Source organism: Alligator sinensis, unplaced genomic scaffold, assembly GCF_000455745.1.
Source record: "Alligator sinensis unplaced genomic scaffold, ASM45574v1 scaffold312_1, whole genome shotgun sequence".
NCBI lineage: Eukaryota > Metazoa > Chordata > Crocodylia > Alligatoridae > Alligator > Alligator sinensis.
The window spans coordinates 206,876-229,221 of record NW_005842029.1 but is presented as its reverse complement, the minus strand read 5'-3'; the positions used below and the strand labels follow the sequence as shown (position 1 = coordinate 229,221).

The 22,346-nt window shown below is 41.4% G+C and overlaps 1 protein-coding gene across 1 annotated transcript in view; it reads left to right on the top strand.

Moving 5' to 3' along the window:
* Positions 1 to 9,032, top strand: part of TLR7 (toll like receptor 7) — a 15,354-nt gene extending 6,322 nt beyond the window's left edge. The window contains exon 2 of the mRNA XM_006022317.2: positions 4,799 to 9,032. Within this exon, the coding sequence (XP_006022379.2) occupies positions 4,799 to 7,948 (3,150 nt within the window). The 3' untranslated portion in view covers positions 7,949 to 9,032. The remainder of the gene's footprint in view (positions 1 to 4,798) is intronic.
* The last annotated feature ends 13,314 nt before the right edge of the window (positions 9,033 to 22,346 follow it).

Sequence of the window (22,346 nt, the reverse complement as noted above, 5' to 3'; positions counted from 1 at the left end):
TGGAAAGGCTTTTATCATTTTTACAATGTTGTAAAACATGTTATGAAAAAGGCTGTGGTGTGTCAGATGTTCAGGTCATTTATGAAACCATTTGAAAATAAATGTGATGGGTGCCTATACATGAGCAGTGGGGCTACTCTGAAGTGCTGTAATTACAATATGTTGGAGCAGACTGCCTCCTCCCCCTGCTGATCAAGTCAGAGCAGACTTGATTAATCAATTAATCGAGTCTGCTGGAGCATGGTAATTACTGCACTCCAGCAGACTCCGGTATCTGGTGTATCAACATCCCTGCACTGAAAAATGGCAGTGGAGGTGCTTTAACTGGTGCTCGTTCAAAGCTTCAGTTAAATGAACTTCAGCTAGACTTCAGGTAAAGTGCCCCCACCAACATTTTTCAATGCAGGGATGATGATACACATGACGTTCCAGGCGCTTTAATTAGAGTGGCATTCAGAGCTGCTCTAATTAAAGCGCTCCTAGGGCATGTGTATAAATGCCCAATGTGATTGAATTTGTCTCATTAAAATAACTCCTAGGGCCATAGTCCTACTTCCAGTGGTGACAGTTGTACTTGTTTTATGTTCATACTTTCAAACTGAGGCTTTCTGTTAAAGAGGGAGTTCAGGCGGGGGGTAGGGGGTAAAAGGTCATAAATATTAATTAAATAATGGACATCAGAGAACAAAAATGTAGGGTTATGAGAGATTTGCTCTATGTATCTACTGTGGTGGGGAGGAATATTCTTCAGCCACTGACAGCTTTTTTATTGGTGCCTGGGGCTAAAAACAAAATACCAAACTAGCAGGCCTGTGGGTGGAATAAGGGGGCAGACAGGATCTATGGGGTAGGTGGGGGGTATGGGGGGAGAGGGGGGTTCCCACCACCACCTTCCAGGACCAGGGGCTAATTTTAGGGCCACCTGAAGTGACCCCCCCCATTCTACCAACTCCTCCCCCCCTACTTACTTACTCAGCTCCTGGCACTGGTGAACACCAGTAAAATGGGCACTGGGAGTGGCTTGTGGGACACGGGCTTTGGCAGGCTGGGGCTGGGGGGCTGGGCAGTGGGCATGGGGGTGTTATTTGTCTGGGGGTGTGGGGAGGGGCTGATTGGCTAAGAATAGTCTGTTGCCAGGGAGAGTGTAGGAAAAGTGGAGCCCCAGGGTTGGGACCAGTGGCTGGCCTTTTCTAGCCCCTGTGCTGTGCTGGGAACTGTACAGAAGTTCTGTATAGAAGTTCAGGACAGTTGAGAGAGGTCTAAAAGTGGCCAACCCAATCTAAGTTAAATTACCTCAGATGGTGTGGTCTAAATTAGATTATCTGCCATTATAAATAGAATCAGATGTAGGATTAACTAAGATTGGGTTGGCCACTTTTAGACCTATCTAACTGTCCTGAACATCTGTATAGTTTCCACTTAGATCCACCTAAGGTCCTTTGTATAGTTAGCACTTAGATCCACCTAAGGTCCTCACCGGGGTGAACTTAGATCAGGTGGCTATTATTAACATGATCTGACTTTTCCCAAAGCTCTCTGAACATCTGTACCTAGTCTAGGTGTGCCTGTGTCTGAGGAAATGGAGCAGTTCAGTTAAGTATAATACATAAAGCAGGATGTCCTAAATGAAAAAATAAATAAATAAATAAAAAATTACCATCCAGGTGTGTCTGAGTTGGTATTCAAGAGTACTTTCACATACTTTCAGTTTCGCAGGTGACTGTGTGAAGCTCCAGTCGCTGATTCAATTCAGCAGAGATTCGGCCCAATTCAGTGGCCAAATCTCTGAATCCAAATTGAATCAGGAGACCCTTTAATCTCTCTGAATTGAATCAGAACCTCCAAATCAATTCAGAGAGTTTCGGAAAGATTTGATGATTCATACATAGACATCACTTGAAATTTGTTTTTTTTACATACCTGAAGGTACCAGGTGGCTCATGAATGCTGAGATGGTGGGGCAGATGGAACATCCTACAGGAGTACGGGAAGTCCCCAGCACGCTCAGCAGCAGACCCAGAAGTGGACCAGAAGCACTTCCGGTCCACTTCCAGGTCCACCGGGGAGCCCACTGGTGAGCCGGGGGGGGCACCCAGGGTTCCCCTGTGTCCAATCACAAAGCCGGAGGGGTGTGGGAGGGGACCCCGTTGTGTTCCTGTGGCATGCCCAACCTCCCCACCATTGCAGCATTCATGAGCCATGCCTGGTACCCTGAGGTATGTAGAAAAAATATTTAAAGCTGTATCTATGGCTGAATTCCGAAACTCTGAATTGGCATCAAATCTTCAGATTTGGATTCAGCCGAATCGAATTGGGGACAGTGATCCAAATCAACAAATCAAATCACTGTCCCTGATTCAGGCCAGATCTGAATCGAATGTGGCTCATTTCGCACCCCTAGCTCATAACATAAAAAGACTTCTATATTAAAATAAAAAGGCAAAAGAAACACATGACCATGCCAAGAGGCACCTGCTTAAATTTTTTATTTTTCAATGTTATTAGCTGCTTAATTGAATATCTACATTCAGTCAGTATATTTAATTAATTTGCTCCCTTAAAAATCAGTGCATGCCATGTTTCTGTCCTCCATTGCTGAGGCATACATTTAATTTTTTTTTAAGTTTTCATTGAATGTATTGAGCAATAAAAAATCCAGCTGAAAGATTCCAAATTAAAAGTTCTCCTGAGATGGCTTAAAATTGTATTAAAATGCAAGTAAAAAAGAAACTCTTCGGAATACTATTTTAGAAAAGTAATATTTTGATGAAATCCATAAAGTAGGAAAATAACCATGATAATATTGTAGAAAAGGTAATTCCCATCCACCCTCCCCCCTGCAAATAATGTTAAATATAAAGAGGACCAAAACAACAAAAGTTTGTGTGAAAACAGAGCTCACTTTTGGAAATTCTTTCAGTTGAAATGTCACTGATTTGGGATATCATTTGTTTCTATTTAAGGGACACCAACAGCTTAAATGCATAACAATGTTTAAGTTATTCTTAAGGTAGTAGCTTACAATAAATTGGGTAAAATAGTATTAAAACTACGAGAGTTTAAAAGAAAGTAATATACTCCACTTTATATGCATGATTAATTTAGCTGCATAGCAGTGCCAGTTTCAATTTGTTGCCTATTGGTTACATTGTAACAAACTTTGGTTTTCTGCATATTGGTTAAGTTCACAAACCACTTAGGTGCGTAGGAACTCTTGGCCTATTTGTACTCAGTTTAACTGTGTAATTGGTGAAAAAGATTAGGAACTATAATTTCAAGTTATTTAAAGCAGCCTTGAGTTGACAAGGTCCTGTCAATTTTAAATTTGCTCTTAGCAGTCTAAGGCACTCTCAGAAACAAGGTAAGGAGACTTAAGGAAGTGTAAAAAGTGTAATTCCATTTGTTCCTGTAGCAGTTAATAGGCATTACCGTGTTTACTCAAATAGAAAACTACCCTGATTATTAAATGACCCCTCAATAATTAGATTCTATATATGGAAAATGGAGTAAAAATGGTTCCCATCAGCATCTTGGCCTTTTTAGTTAAGATCAAATGTTGGCACCAAAGGGAGGGTGTCAGGACTGGCTCTGGCGCTCCCAGTCCCAGCCTGATCTTGCAGTACCTCCAGGCCTGGTGCCAGTTCCTCATGGAGCTGGGTTTTTTTTCCAAGGGCCACACACACGCACACACGCAAAGTTCCCATCAACATGATCAGCATTTTTGCCCAGTGTGGACTATGTGTTTTATAGTTATGCTCACTGTTGATTTAGTCAACTTTATAGTTAGTTTCCATTACTGAGCACATGTTGCTTTTGGCAGAAGTTTAATCATAGCCCATAGACTTAGTGAGATTTCCTTGCATTCCATCGTAAGATGAGGGGCTTTTTCTTCCCGTGCCAATTGAGGGGAAAAACCTCATCTTGTATTCAAGTTATTACAGTATTTAGAATGAGTTAGGTGTGTGTAGAGTCTCAATTCAGTCCTGAGATTATGTACTTAAATAAAGTATACTGTAATGATTTTGGTTGATTCTATATCAAGTTGGGTACTCAAATCATTAGTTATTTTTTAAATAATTTATGCCAGGATAAATAGAATCTGCCTATGATATATCTATATATTCATGACTACAAAATATGCAAAACACAAGTCCTTTTATTTTCTATCTCTGTGTATATGAATTCACTGTTTCTTGTGTACATGCTGTGCAGTTGCAATTTACCTTGTGTTTAAAATGAGATGCTGGAAATATTTCCCTTAGAATTTAAATAAAATATTACTATACTCTCAAAAGACTTACAGAAACAGACTACAGTATAAAATAATAGTTGCACTATATCTTTAAGTCACATATTGCTATTCTCTCCAAAGATGTGCAGAAATATAAAGCAGTAGATGATAAATGTGAAATTAAATGAAATAAATACTAAACTTCTCTGTACTGAGTTAGCATGTGGAGCTGAACTATTCAAATTGATTGTTAAGTGTAGTAATTTTTAGTATCCTTTTAAATGAAAACTAGGAAATTTCAAGATAGATCATTTAAAATCTAGATTTGTCAGGGTCTTCATGTGTAACCTATGCTTGGAAATAGATTGGGGGGGGATCACAGAAATGTAATCCATTACTGCTGTACAGATGATTTTGGGGTAGGATCTTTAATACTTGTTTGCACATGGTTGATTAGACAGTAGTAATAGTAGTTTACTGTACTGAAGGGTTGGAGAGAGAATAATGGTAGACATATATACATTGCTACTTTATTAAATCAGCATGTGTTTATTTCCCTCTTTCCAGGCATTTCATAGACGACCCTCAAACAGATTGCTGTTACTTGTGCTCTTTCTGTTTCCAAACCTGCTATCATGCAGATGGTTTCCTAAAAGCTTACCCTGTGATGTAAAAGTAGAAGCCTCAAAAGCCAGCGTGGTAGTGGACTGCAGCGAGCGTCATCTCACAGAAATCCCAGAAGGGATTCCTGCAAATGCAACAAACCTGATTCTTACTATTAATCATATCCCGAGCATTTTCTCAACCTCCTTTGCCCACCTTGATAATCTCACAGAGATTGATTTCAGGTGTAACTGTGTGCCTGTCAAATCGGGGCCAAAAGATCACGTGTGTACTAGGAGACCACAGATTGCAAATGGCAGCTTTGCCATACTAACGAAGTTAAAGTCATTGTATTTGGATGGAAATCAACTGTTGGAAATACCTCGGAGTCTTCCTCCTAATTTACGCCTGCTAAGCCTTGAAGCCAACAGCATCTTTTCTCTCACAAAAGAGAAATTATCAGAACTCAGAAACATTAAAAAGTTGTACTTGGGCCAGAACTGCTATTATCGGAATCCCTGCAACATTTCATTTGAAATAGAAGAAAATGCCTTCCAGGACTTAAAAAGTTTAATTGTATTGTCCCTCAAATCCAATAATTTAACTTATGTCCCCCACAATTTGCCATCCACTTTAAAAGAACTATACCTTTACAATAACATGATTCAAGCTGTTCAGGAGCACAGTTTAAATGGCCTTCACAATCTGGAAATTCTTGATTTAAGTGGAAATTGCCCTCGCTGCTACAACTCTCCATTTCCTTGTACTCCTTGTCCCCACAATGCCCCAATTGCAATCCATCCCCAAGCATTTGATTCCTTAAAACAATTAAAAATTCTGCGGCTCCACAGTAATTCCCTTCACTGTGTACCCAACAGCTGGTTTAAAAACACCAAAAATCTACAAGTGCTTGATCTTTCCCAAAATTTCCTAGCCAAGGAAATTGGAGAGGCTCATTTTTTGAATCTTATTCCCAATCTTGTAGAGCTGGATCTCTCCTTTAATTTTGATCTTCAGGTCTATTCTACAGTTTTGAACCTGTCTAAGACATTTGCCTCTCTCTCTAACCTGGAAATTTTGAGGGTCAGAGGTTATGTCTTCAGAGAACTGAATCTAGAAAATCTGTCTCCATTGCTTCATCTTAGAAATCTGACTGTGCTGGACCTTGGAACTAATTTTATCAAAGTTGCTAACCTGAATGTGTTTAAAAAATTCCCATCTCTTAAAGTCATAGACCTCTCAGTCAATAAAATATCTCCTTATTCAGGTGAAGGCAGTAATAATGGTTTCTGTTCTACCCCCAGGGCTTCAGTAAAGCACTACAGTAACCAAATAGGGCAAGAGATGCACTATTTCAGGTATGATGAGTATGGACGAGGTTGTAAGTCCAAGGACAAAGAGGCTACTTCCTTCCAACCTTTTGCTGATGAAGATTGCCTAAATTATGGAGAAACTCTAGATTTAAGCAGAAATGACATATTTTTTATTAACCCCTCTGATTTCCAACATCTCAGTTTCCTAAAATGCCTCAATTTATCAGGTAATGCCATTAGTCAAACTTTGAATGGAAGTGAATTCCGCCCTTTGGCTGGATTGAAATATCTAGATTTTTCTAACAACAGGCTTGATTTGTTATATTCAACTGCCTTCCAGGAGCTTAAACATCTAGAAATTCTTGACCTTAGTTATAACCAACATTATTTTCTGTCAGAAGGTATAACTCATATGCTCAATTTTACAAAGAATATGGCCTTTTTGAAGAAACTGGTGATGAACTGGAATGAAATTTCTACTTCTGCAAGCACGGGGATGGAAAGTCAATCTCTTCAAATTCTGGAATTTAAAGGAAATCATTTAGATATTTTATGGAGGGATGGAGATGCTAGATACCTCTCATTCTTCAAGAATTTGACCACGTTAGAGCAACTGGACATTTCCTTCAACTTTCTGGATTTTTTGCCTCCTGGTGTTTTTGAAGACCTGCCTCCAAACCTCAAGCAACTTAACTTAACCAGTAACAAGTTAAGGACTTTCAACTGGGGAAAACTACACCTTCTAAAGAAACTCAAAAACTTGGATCTTAGCAATAACCTATTGACTACTGTTCCAAGGAAGCTGTCGAATTGCTCTTCAACTATCCAGAAACTGATACTGCAAAACAATCAAATTCCAAGGCTGACTATGCACTTTCTTAGCGGTGCTTTCCAATTAAAGTACTTGGATCTCAGCTTAAACAAGATCCAAATAATTAGGAAATCTAGCTTCCCAGAGAATGTCATCAACAATCTGGAAGTGCTGCTTCTACATGGAAATCCTTTCAAGTGCATTTGTGATGCTGTATGGTTTGTTTGGTGGATCAATCAGACTGAGGTTACTATTCCACTTCTAGCCACAGATGTGACATGTGCAGGCCCAGGCGCACATAAAGGAAAAAGTGTGATTTTTTTGGATATGTATACCTGCGAGTTAGACTACTCTTATTTGATTTTGTATTCTATGTTAGCAACACTTATCCTATGTATAATGGTGTTTGCTGTCATTAACCATCTCTATTTCTGGGATATGTGGTATAGCTATCATTACTGTACTGCCAAGCTAAAAGGTTATCAGCGTTTGCTTTCAGCAAACACCTGCTACGATGCTTTTGTTGCCTATGATAAGAATGATCCAGCTGTAACTGAATGGGTCTTGAAAGAATTAGTTGAAAAAATGGAAGATCAAAAAGATAAACAGTTCAATTTATGCCTGGAAGAAAGAGACTGGCTCCCTGGGCAACCAGTCTTAGACAACCTTTCCCAGAGCATACAACTGAGCAGAAAAACCATATTTGTTCTGACAAAAGAGTACTCAAAAAGTGGTAACTTCAAGACTGCATTTTACATGGCTCACCAAAGACTTATGGATGAAAAGTTGGATGTGATTATTCTGATATTTCTACAGAAAGCATTGCAGAATTCCAGGTACCTCCGGCTGAGAAAGAGGTTGTGCAGTAGCTCTGTCCTGGAATGGCCAGCCAACCCTCAATCGCAGCCTTATTTCTGGCAATGTCTGAAAACCACTTTGGCGACAAACAGTACCATGGCCTACAACAAACTTTTCCAAGAAACTGTGTAGCTTTACCATTCCCTGAAAAATCTTTGTGTGGCATGGGGAAGGCAGGATGATGCTATCTTTAAATTTCACTTAAGTTATATTTCCAGCTTTGAAACCTTCTTTAAAAGCGATATCACATGCAAAAGTTAAATGAACATTTGGTATTGGAAATAATATATTTTTTTTTATTTTAACTTATCTCCTGTGTCAAAAAGGCTTTGTCTAACTTTATGCCAAACTGACTGTTTAAATGGCATGTACTTTATGTAGCATGCACTGTGACACAGTGGAAATAAGATGCACTACCAGCTGAAAGGCTGAGGTTTGGAACAGAATTGCACTTCCAGCTTTCATTCCAGTGAAGGCTGACAGCATCTCCTGCAGGTTGGCTCAGCTCTTTGTGAGACCACTTGCTTGACTCACTGTATTATATGGACTATTAGGAGAAATTCAGCTGTACCTTAAATTGCTGCTGTTTGGACGATTGATAGATTAGAGGTAATATCAAACAGTAGCACCAGTATGTATCTTTGCAAAACATAAACAGTACTTACTACTACGTTAATGGTAAGAACAGTCCCTAAAGTAGTTCACAGTTTACTTTGGGGAGTCAGTAAAATGTAAGTAGTATTGCCTTGGAGTTATGTGCCTATATCTGGCAAACCTGTATTTAAGCCCTCTATCCAGAGTTTAGGCAGGTCTGGCTTGCTTTCTTTTCCGTAGTGGAGAAGAATAGCTTGTCCAAGTGAGTCTTCTCATCCTGTTTGCTGTCATTGACACACATCTCAGGTTACCCAAACCCTTTCTCTCTTCACAGGTTCCAGCATTTATACAAATTACACCTCTTGTCTTAAGAGAAGAGTGGCTGTCTTCACCCAAGTTCTCTGAATCTGTGCATCTAGAGCAGTAATACATGTGTGGTACTTATGCAGTAATACAAAACTGAATAGAGACACTTGGTCACATATAACAGTAGTCAAAGATAAAACAATTTAACATTCTGGGTTTGTTGATTAATGGTAAAAGTTGGGGGGGTTGGAAAAATGGTCATCTTATGATTATATTTTGTAAGAAGTATCAATATATAAACAAGAGCTAAAGCTGACTTCTTGGCCTTCCATGTTTGTAATCCCATGAATACAGCATTTCTACAAAGAGGAGGAGGATTAATTCCAGTGTCTGGGCCAGATTCTAGGTAACAGAACTACAGAGGGAATCTAGACAGCTGAAGACTGAGTACAGCTGCTTCTACCTTCTTCCTAGCTGCTGAGAGTCATGGATATGCATTGCTGAAGTCTAGTTGTTTTGCTGTAGAAGTACCTATATGACTTTCAGAGAATGGGAAACTATAACATACATATTTATATATTAAACACACTGTGTTCACGTGTATGCGTACACATGTACACATCCATCTATCTATCACCTAAAGTGTTTTTGCAATCCATTTATGAAGAGTAAGGCGTTATCATTATCCTTTTATGAAGGGTAAGTTATTATCATTATCATGTACATGTACATTTTTGGAAAGAGGAAGATTATAGGAAAATATGAAAACAAAAATGTTCAAGTGATAAACCGGTAAGATACCTGTGTAGAAAAGTTTACCAGTTTGGGGTGCCATACTTCAAGAAGGATGTTGACAGACTCGAGAGGGTCCAGAGGAGGGCTACTCGTATGGTTTGGGGCTTACAGGGCAAGCCCTACGAGGAGAGACTGAGGGACCTGGACCTCTTCAGCCTCCGCAACAGAAAGCTGAGAGGTGATCTTGTGGCTGCCTACAAATTAATTAGGGGGATGCAGCAAGGGATCGGAGATGCTCTGTTCACCAGGATGCCTCTTAGGGTAACAAGGAACAACGGTCATAAACTAACAGAGAGCAGATTTAGGCTAGATATCAGGAAAAACTTCTTCACGGTAAGGGTGGTTAAAATTTAGAATGGGCTTCCAAGGGAGGTGGTGCTCTCCCCTACCTTGGGGGTCTTTAAGTGAAAGCTGGATAGGCATCTGGCTGGGGTCATCTGACTCAGCACTCTTTCCTGCCCAGGGCAGGGGGTCAGACTTGATCTGTTGAGGTCCCTTCCAACCTTAGCATCTATGAATCTATGAACCTTTGTGGATAAGCACAAATGCTTTTCCTCTTGCTCCCCACCTTTTCCCCTTAAATGCAAGAACACTTGAGCAAGGTTTATTAAAAGTATAATGGATAGTAAAAAATATAACGGATAATAAATACCAAAAGGTTGCACTAGATAGCAGCAGTAAAGCATATGAGGTGTCACAATATTCATAAGGGAATATTGTCTATCAGCTTCTCCCACAAAAATCCCCCATGCCCCCTTCCACAGCAGTCCCTACATGTGATGCAATCTCCTATTTCTGGGCAGAGGGAAAGGGGCAGAGTTGAGAAAATTCATGTAGTGCTGTGTGCTCCTTGCTCCCTTCACATACCAATGATGAGGATGAAAGAAGATATTTATGGTTCCACCTGCTTTGGGCTAGTATGGCCTAGTCCTCCATCCTTGGATCTGTTGCATCACTTCAAGGGAAGAATAAATGAATTTCCTGCACTTTTCCCTTTACTCAGTTGAGATGGAGGCCACAGTAGTCTGTAGTAAGTATGTCCATGAGAATGCAAACAAGCGTGATATTTCATAAAAGTTGGCTAAGGCTCTGTCAGTAATTCCCAGGCACAGCTTCTGGGCACTTGGTGGATTGGAAGCAAAAACCTAGGGTGGCTGGGTGTCAGCATGCTTATGGTATGGTGAAAGTGTGGAGAGCCAGGGCAGTTGCAAGTATGTGGGAAATGTAGTCCTAGCCCTCCCTCACTAAGCTATTCATATCTCCTGAAAACCAAAAGTTCTGCTATGGTGTGAACTGAAAAGTGATCATTGCTCCATTCTAAGACAAAACATTGAACACAATCAACACAGGCTCAGCTTGTCTGTGCAATTAGGCATTACGTAAATCTCAGCCTTCACATGGAAACACCTTTTATGTCACCTGCTCAACAAATATATAGCTATGAGGAAAAGAAAAGATGGAAATGTCAAAGTATTCCTTATATTCTTCCCTTCCTTTCTGCTTCCTACTGGACTTCTTGGAACACTTGTGCAACTGACGGTCTGTGTGTTATGACCCTCTTTTCAATTTGTAAATGTGGACGTTTCATTTACTACAGAATTTTCCAATGTGGCAAGCATTTTACTTGTCACCATGATTTTTCCATTCAGTTACAACATGTTAAAAATAAAAAGTGGGATAGGAGGAGAGGGACTGCCATGTATCTTTCAGTTTAAGCCCAGGTGAAGATTAGAGCTAAAAAAAGACCAAAGAAAAGAAAAAAGTACTCCTTATGTCCCTTCTTTCTTCCTCCTGTCTTGCAACTGGATTGCTACAGTGATTTGGTGATGAGTTGCCAGCCCAGCTAGATGAAGTAAGCATGCATGCTCTTTGAACTATTGTTTCTGACTATCCTCAACATAGACACATGGAAAATTAGCTTACATTTAGTCCACACTGTGCAAGATATGTTTGCAAGCATTAGCTCTAAAGACTTATAAACATATACACAAGGTTACAACTGCCAAAGTAAACTAGCTGGTGGGTGCAGGTCCAGTATTAACACATGCTTTAGGAAAAAAAGGAAAACTGTATACGTTTGTGCAATGGAGTGGTAATACAACCTGGAACGCCTTAAATGCTTTAGAACTTCAATAGGTGAGAGAATCTAGTACAGAATTCCCATAACAGTGGAAAAGCATCCACTGAACTAATTGCTTTAATTATGTGAGGTTCCATAGTTTCATAGCTGGTAGGGTCAGAAGGGAGCTGAGCAGATCATCAAGTCCGACACCCTGCCATGGCAGGAAAAAGTACTGGGGTCAAAGTTCCAAGTCCTGGAACTTGCTTACCTCTGTTTTTAATCTGGGTTTTCATTGTATTTAATTTCAAGCTACTCTACTAAGGCCCTCAAATTTTATCTTTGCTCCTAAATGCTTCATTATTGTACACATTTTGATCTTTTGAAGCCCCTGGGTCTCTGTGTGAGACTTGTGACAGTCTTGTCCAAAATGACTGTGCAGAATGGTATTTTAGGGCCTCTGAGCAACATTTCAGTGGACAAACTTCTCATACAGTTAAACGTTTATTATTTCTTTGGAAAGATCCTAGCCAGATATTGAAGAAATAAGATGCCTTTTTTCAGCCTTATATGGTCTGATATATGAGCATACATATTGCGATGGCTTACTAAAGTTATCAAGTTTCTACAGTAATTATTAAAACTATATGGGAGTGCCCTTATATACCTTGCCTCTGGTGTAACTTTTCTACACTATTATAGTGTTGATTGGAAATATATCTTCTGTTCCTTGATTAAATTGTATGACCCACCATGATTTAACTGATTACTAAAATGCAGCAGCAAAGAGTAAGTTATGAAAGAGTTCATCTTCTTCAACTGGCAGTATATATATATATATATATGCCCCGAATAATCTTGTCTTTATTTCTTAAGAAAGTACAGGGGGAAACAGAGGCACTGTGTGATTATGTTCTATTTGGGTTGGCCTGTGAAAGTGCTTTCAGATATTATTGTGAAGTTAAAAAGGAGGAAGAAAGACTTTGTGTGAGAGTGTTTCAAATGGAACAAGCAGTTAGGCAACAAGACACCAGAAATAGAAATCATACCACTTGTTGTCTTGTCCTCAACATTTCCTGCCTCCTCTTTTGCTGAATCTTGCTTAAGAAGGGATCTGAATCTGAAAATAGGAGCTATGGGAGAGACCAGGAAAAACAGAAATTTATGTCTACATTTCTTGCTGACTTTTAATTATTTTTTCATAGAAATGTTCATCCATGCATCTCATATTACCCTGGATTTTGTCATTGCCTTTTTTACATATGAGAAACCTGGGACAGAGTTGTTAAATTATTTCACAGGGAAATGAAATGAAGACTCTGAAGCGCATATGTGAGGCAGAAGGAGGCACTGTTGAATTCTCTGACTAATCTTTTCTCTGATGATGCCATCAAGAAATTTACCCCCCAAATCAAAATCTTTTTTTTAAATGGGGAAACATCCCTGCTCAAGATATGAGTTTTTAATACTAAGAATTCTTGGCAGAGTATCTGCTAATTTTAAATTGATGGATTTTTCTTTCCATTTATTTTTCCATCTTTTAACCTGTTGAATTTAGACTTCTGATTTTTGAGGAAGTGAAGGACATTAAAAAAAATGTTTTGCCAGTGCACTTTCATAAACATTCTGAGAAAATGAAGCTTTAAAATATATCCCCTCTCACACATTTCCCTCTCATTTTTAACGAGATGTAGGAGTAGGTACATTGTTTTCCTACAGCTGCAGAGGTATAAGTTTCAGCTTTCCTTTTGGCTTGTGTGAAACGTAATCAACTCAGTCAAGCCTGCTCAGCTCAGCTCAGCTATAAATATATATACCTTGTCATTTAGGCTGGAAAATTGACAGTAGCCAGGCAGCATGCTTGTCAAGCCATTCTCCTTTATGCTGTTGGCTACAAGATTTGGCATACATTATCCACGTAGCCCAATGAGCTGCAAGGCTAGGGTGGACTTTACATTTCTTTGAGTCATCTTCAAAGCAATAGCCATCAGTTAGTGTAAAGCTCTATATTTGTAAAATGGATGAAATTGGGTCAAATATCAACCTCAGAATAAATTTCTCTGAATAATTCACATTCATTTAAAAAGTTAAAATACCAGCCTCATAGTCCTAGCTAACTGCTTTACTAATGCCATACCAATGGCAATAATATCTGGGGATACCTGACATACATCCTACTGCTGTATTCTGCAAGAATATTTCTGGATAAGAAGGAATCTAGAAGCACTTGCTGTTTAAGTACCAATTGATTCTTTTTTTTATATACATTATATTCTGCAGAGGTGCTTATTAAGCAGTTGCTTGTTGTAACTTCTCCTTCAAAACTAGATTTTTTTCTCTGTTTTCTTAAGTCTCTTCCACTTTTTGTTTTACGCATTGAATAAGCTGCTTTTGCATTGAAACTTCCTAGTGGAAACATTTCTTTAAACAGAAAATGAAGAAAAAGAGATTTAAGGAAGCAAAGAGGTTGTTAGTTTTCATTTTCATTCTCTGTCTGTTATGTAAGACAGCACAACTCCATAGTGTTTCAGACCTGTGAGTCTATGAAAGAAAGCGTTCCTGTAGAAAAAAGGAATGATATGCTTTGCATGTGAAGAAATAGATGGTGCTTTTTCTTGTTCTGTTTGCTTGATTGTCTCCATAGACTCCATGCTGCTTGAGAAACTCAATTGCTTTTTTGTGTTCCTGTATTGTCTATGCCTGTGGTTCCCAATCTGTGGTATGTGCACCACCAGTGGTACGCAGACAACCTGTCAGTGGTACGCAGTAGCAGAAGATGAGGGTGCTCAGGGCATTTGTGCCTGGTGCAGGTGCCCAGTGGGGTGTGGCTCTGACCAGAGCTGCACATAGCAGTGAGAGGCACAGCCTCTGCCAGGCCATCTGTATTGCCAGTGCTCCCTATGCGCACGTGCAGCTCTCACACTCACTGGGCATGGGAGGGAAGCCCCACATACTGGAACTGGCTGCCTTCCCTGCTGGGGCTGCATGGCACAGGGGGGAAGCTCCAGGTGCCTTTCCCTGGGGGGTGTGGAAAGCAGCTAGCTCCAGCATGCAGGGCTTCTCTCCCATGCCTGGCAAGTACGGGGAGCATGGGCGATATAGATTGCCTGGTGGAGGTTGTGCCCCTCGCTGCAATGTGCAGTGCTGGCCAGAGCTGTGCCCCACTGGGTGCCCTGAGCACCCCCGCTTCGTGCTGCACCATGAGGGGAATGCAGGGAGTCCCCACACACCCCTTCCCTCTTTCACACCCCACAAGCCCCACACACCCACTCCCTGTCGCCACAACACCCCACAACTACTCAATCTCCCAACATGCCCTGTGCTCCCCCATACATACAGCCACACCTCCTCACAAACCTCCCACACACCCAACCATACACCCCGCCCCCCCATGCCCCACCTAGTCGTACTTAAAGGTTGTGTCATTTTTATTTGGTGGTGCACAATCTGTCAGAGTTTGGGAACTGCTGTTTTTTTACCTTTTTGAGTAGATGAAGCTAAGGATGTGATGCAAAAGCTAAGATTATCAAAAAAATTTCTGGTCTCTGTCCTTCTTGACAGAAAATGAAATGCCAAATCCCTCGTATAGATGTTGTATGTTCTTTTAGTAAATCTTAACCCCTGCCCTCCCTCTCCAAAGGAACTCTTCTGTCCCAGACTCCCATGAACCCCCTCCAGTAGCATGAGGTTCCCTATAGCCTTCCTGTCTAGCTTTTTAGTCATACAGATTGAGAGAAGAAATGTCTATGGAATAAGCTTACTATCTTTGAAATCTAATCATCACCTAGAGCCCTCCTGTAAGACTAGACAAAGGAAATGGGACCCAGCCTGCCGCACTCTCCTAGGAACTTGGGCACAAGCATAAGGAGAAGGCATGGGCCTCTGCTGAGCCCCATCAAACAGCATGATGATATCGCTAGAATTAATGTTTTGCTGTGCAACTCTAGGCACATATAATGGACTTGTTCATAGGGCTCCTGCATCTTCAAACAGCTAAGGAAACAGGTTATGCCCCACTGCCAATATGAATAATATTGATAGGTTTCTGGTTTACTAGATTAGCTCAGGGTATGGAGAGATGAGAAAGTAATGGCATAGGGACTAACTACAGAGGGTGTCTGGAAAACATTTTACCATAGAAAGGGATTTTCCAAGGTTTTGCTAATATTGTGGAATATGTCTTGGAACAGAAACTACACACAAGTAAGTAACCTTGTAACCTAATTTTTGTGATCCATCTTTCTATTTCCTCATTCAATTGTTGGGCAACACCATTTAAGCAAAAGAGTAAGAGTGAAGGCATGAGACTACTGGTATGCTCTTCCATGTAGGAAATGTGGTGGTAAGTAACCAGTTACTACAAAAAACTAAATAACAGATCAAAGAAACTGAGTAAAGACTCCATTATGGTGTTGCTGCTTTACAATGCATTGCAAGGACCTTACATGGGCTTCCAACAACAGACTCTGAAATTCTACACCTGCTGTCACTCCCAAGCTCTTTGCTTCTGGTGTGCTTAAGAGCAGCAGCCGGGGATGCCCCCAGGGTGGCTTCATTGCCTCATTTGCTGACAAGCATGTACATGCCTCTTGCAGCATCACAAACCAGTTTCAGATGCCACAAGAGGCACGCTGCAAATAAAAAAATGTTCCCCGTGCTGCATATTTACAGTATGGGCTCAAAATGTGATGGCTGGATATCCAGGTATGAAAAAAAAACCCAGGGGAAAAAAGCAGGGCAGGGCACAGTCGTGCACTGTGCCCTGAGGTAACCAGGAAGCTGGTCCTCTGGAGAGAGACTCTGATTTCTGGACAGAGCATCTCTACATGCTTCTGCTGCCCCAGCACATGGGGCTTGCACCCTTAGCGTGCTGGGGCAAGCAGAAGCGCAGCAAGGATCAGGACCCAGACACTGTCGGGGGTAAGCAGGGGCTGTGGGGGAGATGTGCTTGTGTGGGGGGACTGTGGGGTGCAGTTGTGTGTGGGTGCAGGGGGATTGGTTGGGGGGGGTGTCCCCCACAGGGAGCACAGTCCCCCCATCCCCACAGCAGCAGCAGCTATAGGGTGCTTGGGGCCTGCTGCTGCCAGCTCCCCCATGGCATGGCACAGCCCTGATCGCTTCAAAGCTGGTGCTGCCTATCGTGGGTGTGCGGGCTGGGCCCTCCAGGGGGCTGCATCACACATCCACTCTCATCACACCACACCACACCCTGTCCCACCCCCTCCTACAAACCCCACATCTCTTTATTACACACCCATTGTGCCCACCTGCAGGCAAGATGAGACTTGCTGGCAGGAGCTGTGGGTGCATGGGCAGCTGTTCCCACATCCTGGTCAGTGAAGGGTAGGGCTGTGCTAGGCCTTGGACAGAGCTTCAGATCCAGAGAAGCTTTGGTCGCTTCAGGGTCCAAAGCAGCATGTCTAGGTAGAAGTGCTGGCCTCATTAGGTTCCCCAAAGTGGTTCGGAGCTGACACAGTCAGTCCCACAAGCACCTATGGCACGAGTTTTGCCTGTCAGCAGGTAGGGCCCCAGAACCGACCTCCTCAACAGCTGCACCAACCCCCTCAACAGCTGGCACATGTCGTGGCCTGAGCAGGGGCTACCATCCCTGCAGCTGTCACCCTACTGTGCCTTAACACACACAGGATGACCCATGTCATGAGTTTTGCTTGTCCACAGCTTGAGGTGAAGTCCCCCCAAACCCCTGTACTGATCTTCTTGAAACTTGGCAGATTTTGTGGCCTCACCAAGGGCCACCGTCCCTGCAGGTTTCACCCCCCTGTGGTGTAACACACAACCCTGACATGTGTTTGGCTTTCAAGAATTTGGGGTACAGTTCCCCCCAAGCCCCTGTACTGATCTTCTTGAAACTAGCAGTTTTCATGATCTCAGCAGAGGCTACCATCCCTGCAAGTTTCATCCAAATCAGACAAAAAACAACAAAGTTATAGATATTTCATTGATTCTCCCATTATACCCTATGGCTGGATCTCCGAGGTGGCTCCTAAGCTTCGAAGCCGCTTTGACCAGCTTGAGGTGGAAACCCAGTCCAGAGCTCCAGATTGGATCATTGCCATCCGAAGCAGCTGGATTTGATGCCGGATTGTATCACTGCTGACTCGCACAGACCTAATGAAGGGGTCAGGGGGAACTCTAATTGTTCTATGATAAGAAAACCAAAAGCAAACAGTAAAACATATAGATATTTATAATTTATTTTATTGTAATGATAGAGACACTGGTAGGCTTCCAAATTGCTCTAAAATTGTAAATATATCAATAAAACATTGCCCATCTGATCTATCTTTCTCTCTCCCTCTCTCTTTCTCTCTATATAGTGGTCTTTTGTTTTAATTGTGGAAGAACATGGGTTCGGGGTATTTAAAAGAGTGAATTTAGGCTTTTTTATCAGAGATTTTGCATTTTTTAAATAGGGGCCATCAGAATTCCTGCTAGGGAGGCAAGAGGCAGGACCTAGGCAGAGGAGCCTGCTCAGGGCTGGCATCCGGAACCCGGCTGGCGGTGGCTGACCTCCTGACGACTTGGGGCCAGGGGGACATGCTTTGACAATTCAAATCAGGCCACCACATTGAGAACATCTTCCAGGCAATACCTGCCCAGATTGCAGGGTGGTAGCATAAATGGCAGTAGTGCCACACAAAGGCCAACTGTGCAGCCACAGCCCACTGGCAGCTGGCCCAGAGGTGCTGATGCTTCTGCTCTGGCTGTGCAGTCCCCAGCTGGGTCTGGCAGGCATGCAGCCTTGAGGCCACATGCCCTTGCAGGTGGCAGCAGGTCACAGCCAGGCAGGAGCCCCCACTGCCAGACTGCTGCAGTGGGTAAAGGGTGCAGGGAACTCTCAGGGCTGCTTCAGCAGTCCAGCCAGCACAAGGGGTAGTGTTCCCGGATACCAACTGGCCAGGCCCCAGAAGCTCCTGAGAACAAGTAGCCATGAACTGCTTGCCAGGGCAGTTTTTTATAGTGCTGGGGCCAGCACAGGGATCTTTAATCCCCACAATCAATATCTTTAATCCCCAAATAGTTCACTTTATACTTAAACAATAAATTCTAGTGTTTGCTTCACACTTCCTGTACCTAGGGCATCCTGCAGTCTTTAGTTTATTAATTAAATCTAGGAAAGCCTTCAGTTACTCCATTTCTGTTGTGATGTATGGTAATGATATTGTGGACAAAACTTGAAAATGGAGACCAGTAAATGTGATTGATATGCTTGTCAAACATGAAAGAACGTTGCATACAATCAAGTTTGGTATGGACAATTGATACCATAGTTTTCTGAATTTTCTAAGCCAAGACCTCTGGCAATTGAATGAGAGATGCAAATACAAAAGAATGTCTTCTTTAAACATAGCACTGGTGAATGATTGCTTTCTCCAAAACAGACTGGTTAATTTACTCTGCAGAAATAGTGTGATATGTGGTTGTATTTGTATTGGCACCCTTAACAGAGCTGTTTGCCCCCTCCTAGGTCAGACATATAGTATAACACAACTACTACATCAAAATTAGGGTATATGAATGCATTGCTTAATGTTTATAAATACCTCTGCTTGTACAGGAAAGTACTGCCTGTAAAGTAGTGTTGGCTTATAATAATGTGACATGAAATAGAGCTCAGCAGGTTGAATCTGTCTTCTTTTTGCAAGAAAAAGTGCAGGAAATGATTTACAATGTTCTGGACTACAATTATTCAGGCAGGTAACGCTTTCCCTCTCAGGAGTAGAACCCTATAAGCAGACAATACCTTTTAGGCAGAGAAATAAGAGATAACAGTTCAAAGATATTAAGGCCAGTAGAGGATGTGATTATACTATCTGATTTCTTGCATAACATCACCCACATAGTTTATTGTTGTCAGCAGCAGCAGTCCCTTGATACAAGGATGTCAGAGTAAATAGGAAAGTCATTGGTGAGCCTATAAATGAGTGAGGAGCCCAATCTGAGATCTGCGTGTTTGGCTACAGATGTAGTAAATAGTTCTGGGAGGAAGCAACAGATCCTGGTGATGTCAGGTCATAATTCTTTCACTATGTCTCTCTTGTCTATCTGTCTCCATAATGAGGCAAGTTTGCTTGAAATGATCAATGTCATGTTGTACATCACAACACCACTGGGTCAATTCATTTCTTGACTCTCCCAAGTATTGATGTGAATATTGCATTTCTGCAGATTGGCCTTCAAGGTGAACTTGAATTTCTTCTTCAGTCCACCTCTAGAACAGTAATCTTCAGTGAGTCAAGACTATAGGACCTGCTTTGGGAGTCAGTTGTGAGGCATCCTTATGACATGTCCTGTCCAACCAGGCTGGGGCTATATAAACATGGCTTTAATGGTGGTGGCATTTGCTTGAGCCTGAACATTGGTGTTCATTCTTGTGTCATTCTTGTGTCCAATTATTATGGAATATTTTCCGAAGGCATCACTGATGGTAACATTCTGAAGCTTTCCAGTGTTTCCAAAACGCCATCCAATTTTCACACCCATACAGCAGCATGGGAATGACAACAGCCTGGTAGATGAGAAGTTTGAGTTGGTTCCTGATATTGTGCTCATCAAACAGTTTCAGAGATGTCCAAAGGCAACACTGGCATATTTTATCCAATGTTGAATATGTTTACCTTTTGAGAAAAATGGCTGCTCAGATAGAAGAAATGCTCAATGTTCTCCAAGGACTTCCCTCTAATTGTATTATGTGGAGGAGCTACTGGTTGGTTTGGGTTTCATACAACAGTTCTTAAATAAAGTCCAAAGAGTTTTTAGCTGGAGGATATATTTTACTAAGGCATCTGAATTTAATTGATGAACTTTAAGTAATAGAGAATCCACCACATAACTCTCACTGTTTAATTTTTTTTAAAGAGTCTTCTTCTTTCCAGTCAGCATTAAACAGATCAGTTTTAACTTTCTTTTCTAGACTAAAGAACACTCTTCTTTCAGAATTTCCCCCTGATTTTGGCATTTATAAGTTGATACTAATAGGTTCTTATATGTTTTCCATGCTAAGCAGCACCTTGTTGAGACATGCCTCCTTGTTTTGTGTACTACCTCCTAAACTGGAAGCAGTTCAGCTGCATTTTCAGGTGGTGCTGTGCTTGGCTAATTGACTCAGATCTATTCACGAAAGCTTCTTAAACTGAAACTAGAAAACTCAACCCCTAGCTTAATGATTCTTGTCCAGACAATGCTGCTAAACCATGAAAGGGAACCATGTCTATTCTTCCTTGTCTCAAGAAAGCATCATCAATGCTCATAGAATCATAGAAAATTAGGGTTGGAAGAGACCTCAGGAGATCATCTAGTTCTACCTACTGCTTAAAACAGGACGATCCCCAACTATAGCATCTTAACCAAGGCTTTATCTACTCAGGTCTTAACCTTTATTCCACAACCTCCCTGGGTAGCCTGTTCCAGTGCTTTATTACCTTCTTAGTGAGAGAGTTTTTCCTGGGTGCATCTGCATGTTTATTAAGATGCTTTTTCTAATGCATGTTAAATTTAGTACCTCCAATGTAAGGTGCTAAAGAAATGTGCATGATTTTTAAGTGATGCTTAATGCGCAGTAGCCTATATTACTGTGCACTAGCATAATTGCACTTTTTGATGTGACACTTTAATGCACAGTAAAATTGGCTATTGCATATTAAATTATGTGTAGATGAACCCCATGATATCTAATCTAATCTAATCTAATCTAATCTAAACTTGCCTTGCTGCAATTTGAGATCATTGCTCCTTATTTCAAGTTATCTGCCAACACTGAGAACAGTTTATCTCTATCCTCTAGCCATTTTTGTTGCCCCCGTTGCACTCTCTCCAATTTATCTACATTCTTTCTGTAGGAAATGTCCCAAACTGGACAAAGTACTCCAGATGTGACCTCAACAGTGCCAAATAGAGGGGAATAATTCCCTTCCCTCGATCTGCTGGCAACACTCGTACTAATGCAGCCCATTATGCTGTTAGCCTTCTTTGCAACAAGGGCACCCTGATGTCTCATATTCAGCTTATTGTCCACTGTAACCCCCCAGGTCCTTTCTGTAGAGCTGCTGCATAGCCAGTCAGTTCCCAGTCTGCATAAGTGCATAAGATTATTCCATTGTAAGTACAGGACTTTGCACTTGTTCTTATTGAACTTCATGAGATTTCTTTTGGTCTAATCCTCCAATTTGTTGAGGCCTCTCTGAATTTCAGCCCTAGCTTCCAGTGTATCTACTACTCCCCCACAGCTTGGTGTCATCCGCAAACCTGGTGAGGGTGCACTCCATCCCATCTTCCAGATTGTTGATGAAGATATTGAACTGGATCCAGGACTCCCCCATGAGGCACTCCACTTGACATTGGCTGCCAACTAAACTTCAAGCCCTTTGAGCCTGATGATCCAGCCAGTCTTCCATTCACTTTACCGCCAGTACATCCAGCCCATATATCTTTAGCTTGATTGCAACAATGCTGTGGGAGACAGTATCAAAAGCCAAGCCAAGACAAATCAAGATCTTTAGCAGATTATGCTGGGAACATTGCCTCTGACTGGAAATAAGCTTTTAAGTCTTCACTGCCTTCCAAAATAGCTAAGGCTAATGACCTTTATTTCTTCCATATATATTTGTCTCTCCTTTATTGTTATTTTTTATTTGTTAGTTCATTATGGTTTTTTTTACTTTTCTATTTCTCTCTAATTATACTCATTCTCTTTCATTAACTCCTGAAAACTCATAGCAATAGCCCTTTTTTTTTTTTTATACAGTAGCTCTTTCC